This window comes from Triticum urartu, chromosome 7 (assembly GCF_003073215.2).
Source record: "Triticum urartu cultivar G1812 chromosome 7, Tu2.1, whole genome shotgun sequence".
In the NCBI taxonomy this organism is placed as follows: Eukaryota; Viridiplantae; Streptophyta; class Magnoliopsida; order Poales; family Poaceae; genus Triticum; species Triticum urartu.
The window spans coordinates 19740965-19744617 of record NC_053028.1 but is presented as its reverse complement, the minus strand read 5'-3'; the positions used below and the strand labels follow the sequence as shown (position 1 = coordinate 19744617).

The 3653-nt window shown below is 55.7% G+C and overlaps 1 protein-coding gene across 1 annotated transcript; it reads left to right on the top strand.

The window, feature by feature from the left end:
- Positions 1 to 1013: 1013 nt before the first annotated feature.
- LOC125518173 (probable fucosyltransferase 8) lies at positions 1014 to 3397 on the top strand. The gene is made up of 3 exons (XM_048683096.1): positions 1014 to 1042; positions 1602 to 1744; positions 1917 to 3397. The coding sequence occupies exons 1-3, from the start codon at positions 1014 to 1016 to the stop codon at positions 3395 to 3397; spliced, it is 1653 nt and encodes a 550-aa protein (XP_048539053.1).
- The last annotated feature ends 256 nt before the right edge of the window (positions 3398 to 3653 follow it).

Here is a 3653-nt window from a genome sequence, read left to right as displayed (position 1 = left end):
ATGTTAAAAATATTTTAATTCGAGTTACGGATTAAAAGATATGATTTTCTAAAGATTTAAATCATTTTTAGGATTTATTTAATTAATTAAATCAACATTATCCAGAATAGTCTTTGCTGACATCATCATGACGTCAGCATGACGTCAGCGGTTGACCTGGTCAACCTGACTTGTGGGTCCCATTCGTCATTGACTGATTAGTCTAACTAGGGTTTAATTAAACTATCTACTTAATTAGATTAGTTAAACAAGATTAATTAACTTAATTAGTTCACTAATTAATTAACTAATTAATTATTAATTTTATTAATTCATTTTTATTTTATTTTGTTTATTGAAGTGGAGCCTATAGGTCAGTGAGATAGGGGCGGCCCAGTCAGCAGTTGACCCAGTCAACAGGTCAACAGGGGGGGCCCTTGGCCCACCAGTCAGTGGCCCAGGTGGTGGGACCCGCGGTGCCAGGTCAGCAGGGCCGGCTCTCGCCGCCGGCGACCAAAAGCACGGCGCCGACCCGCCGGAGTTCGCCAGGATTTGTGCTCAGGGCACGGATCCGCGCGTGCCTGGGCCCGTTCGAACAAGCGCGAAGACGCGCATCTAGTGGTGGTGGTGGTTCGTCCCGAGGCCGCCGGAGCTGTCGCCGGCGAGGAGAGAGGCGGACGTCGGGGCTCGGGTGAGTGGCGGGTTTCGTCTGCAGGCCACCAAAATGGGCGGGACCGGTCGCATTCGAACGGCAAGACGACGGCGGAGCGAATGGGGGTGACTGCGGAGGCTGTGGTGGCCGGAGTCGAGCGCCACGGGATCGACGGCGGCGAGGTGGTTCGGGCGTGAGGCGAGGCCGCCGTGGGCGCGAGCCAGCAGGGCTCACTGACGGCGCGTGTAGAGGGCAGAGAGGAGGAGAGGCGGCGCCAGCAGCCACAGCGTAGGCGAGGTCGCGCGGCAGCGGCAGAGTAGCAGGGGGGCGGCAGAGACTAGCGCGGCGGCGGGGCTCACCGAGGGGTGTAGGGATCGGGGCAATGGGGCTCGGGGTGGAGAGATGGGGACGGTCCGGCGAGGAGGATGCAGGCCGGCGAGGGGGGGGGGTCCGGGGACGGGGTTCCGGGCGGCGTCAGGCGGTTCCAGGCGGCGGCGGGCGCGCGGGGAAGTGGGGCGAGGGGATCGGGATCCCCCGATCCAGATCCAGACGAGGGGAGGGGGAGTGGTAGGTGTCGGTGGGGGGTTACGGGTTAGGTTTCGGCCTCCAGGGGGTTATGGAGAGAGTGGGGGGTGGCCGGGTGGGCCTGGCGGGCTGGCCGACCAGTTGGGCCAGTGGGCCGTGGGAGGGGGGGGTTCCCTCTTTTTTTTTCCTGTTAGCTTAGGTTTTAGTTTTTCTCTTTTGTATTTTCTCTTTTGTCTTATTTCATTTTAAAATATTCAGACACTTTATAAAAATGTGTGCACCCCACCATAACTAACCTTGTAATATTTGACAACCCCCGAACATTTTAGTTTGATTAATTTTTTTGAAAACTTTTATTACCATCATAATTTTGAATTGAATTTCGAAACCGTTTTGATTTAACCCGAGATTAAGTACAGTGACAGAGGTGACGTGGCATCATTAGTGAGGATTACTGTAACTTAATTACCCGGGCGTCACACATCGTGTGCCTGTTCACGCTGCCGTTCATGGTGCTCCACTTCGGCCGTCGGGCGGGTACGCTGGCCGAGTGGCAGAACGCCGCCCGGCCGACCTTGATGGGTGAAGGTACAAGCAAGCTCTCTCTTGTGATTTGCATGCCCATGATTAGGTGCAATGTCGTCCACTTTAGCGATCCCCACAACGCAAGCCTGCTCATGCTTGATCGAATTTAATCTCGTGATCGTCTCACATCAAATTGGTAAACACGTTACAATTCTTGTGTTTGATAATTCCTCAGGATTACTGAACGTCTCTCGTCAGAGCGCCGCCGGTGTAGACGAGCTGTTTGGCAGCCTTCTCTCGCTGGGCTTTGACCGACGCGCGTGCCTGAGCCGGTACCAGTCCCCGCATTACTACAAGCACTCCCCGTACGCGCCTTCGCCGCACCTCCTGCGTAAGCTGCGCGACTACGAGGCGCGGCACAGCAAGTGCGGCCCCGGCACGCCGACGTACGCCAAGTCCGTCGATCACCTCCGGTCCGACGGCGGCAGCAGCACGGGGGACGACAAGGAGTGCAACTACCTCGTGTGGATCCCCTACAATGGCCTCGGCAATCGGATGCTGTCGCTGCTCAGCACGTTCCTCTACGCGCTCCTCACCGACCGCGTCCTCCTCGTACACTCCCCGGACGACTTCTCCGGCCTCTTCTGCGAGCCGTTCCCCGGTGCGAATTCGACCTGGGTGCTCCCGCCGGACTTCCCCGTCGCCGACATATCCCGGCTCGGGGTGCGCTCCAACCAGTCGTACGGGAACCTCCTAGACGGCAAGAAAATCGACAACGACCCGGCCAAGGCGACGGCGCAATCGGTGCCGCCGTACGTGTACCTGCACCTGGCGCACGACCTCCGGCGCTCGGACCGGCTCTTCTACTGCAACGACGACCAGCTCGTGCTGGCCAAGGTGAACTGGCTGCTGCTGCAGAGCGACTTCTACTTCGTGCCGGCGCTGTACGACATGGCCGAGTTCGAAGGTGAGCTCCGGAGGCTGTTCCCAGCCAAGGAGAGCGTGTCGCATCTTCTCGGCCGGTACCTGTTCCACCCGTCCAACTCCGTCTGGGGCATGATCACCAGGTACTACCACACGTACATGGCCCAGGCGGAGGAGAGGATCGGCGTGCAGATCAGGATGTTTTCCTGGGCATCCATCCCCGTCGACGACATGTACAATCAAATCATGGCGTGCTCCCGACGGGAGCACATACTGCCAGACATCGACGTTGACGCCGCGGCGAGCAGTGGCTCCAATTCCAAATCCAAGGCAGTCTTGATCACGTCGCTGCAAGCAGACTACTACGACAGGATCAAGTCGACGTACTATGAGCACGCAGCCAGGGGCGGCGGCATGGTGGGGGTGTTCCAGCCGACCCACGAGGAGCAGCAGATAATGGGGCAACGCTCGCACAACCAGAAGGTGCTCGCGGAGATCTACCTGCTCAGCTTCTCTAACGTGCTGCTCACCACGGGGGTGTCAACGTTCGGCTACATGAGCAGCAGCCTCGCAGGACTGCGGCCGACGATGCTGATGATCCCGAAAGACGATGGCAAGGTGCCCGAGCCGCCGTGCGTGCGCGCCGTGTCCATGGAGCCGTGCTTCCACATGACCCCCGATGTGCAGTGCCAGGGGAAGGTGGTGAACAAGGAAGAGCTGTCTCACCACGTCAAGGAGTGTGAGGATGTGGGCAAAGGGATTCGGATTAAAGGTATCAAGTTATTTGATTAACTAGAAACCAACTGGTCATCATGGATTAAAGGTATTAGCTGATATTTTCCCTCAAATGCTACCAAGTTACAAAATTCAAATTTAAGCATGTCAAGAATTCTGGAAATAAACAGATGTTGACAATCGCTAAAAAAATTCAGATCAAAATTCAACATACACATAGAGAAACAAAAAAGACAAATTCATGACACTATTTATGATGGATTTGTCTTTTTTTTGTTTCTCCATTTGTATTTCGAATTTCGATCTGGATGTT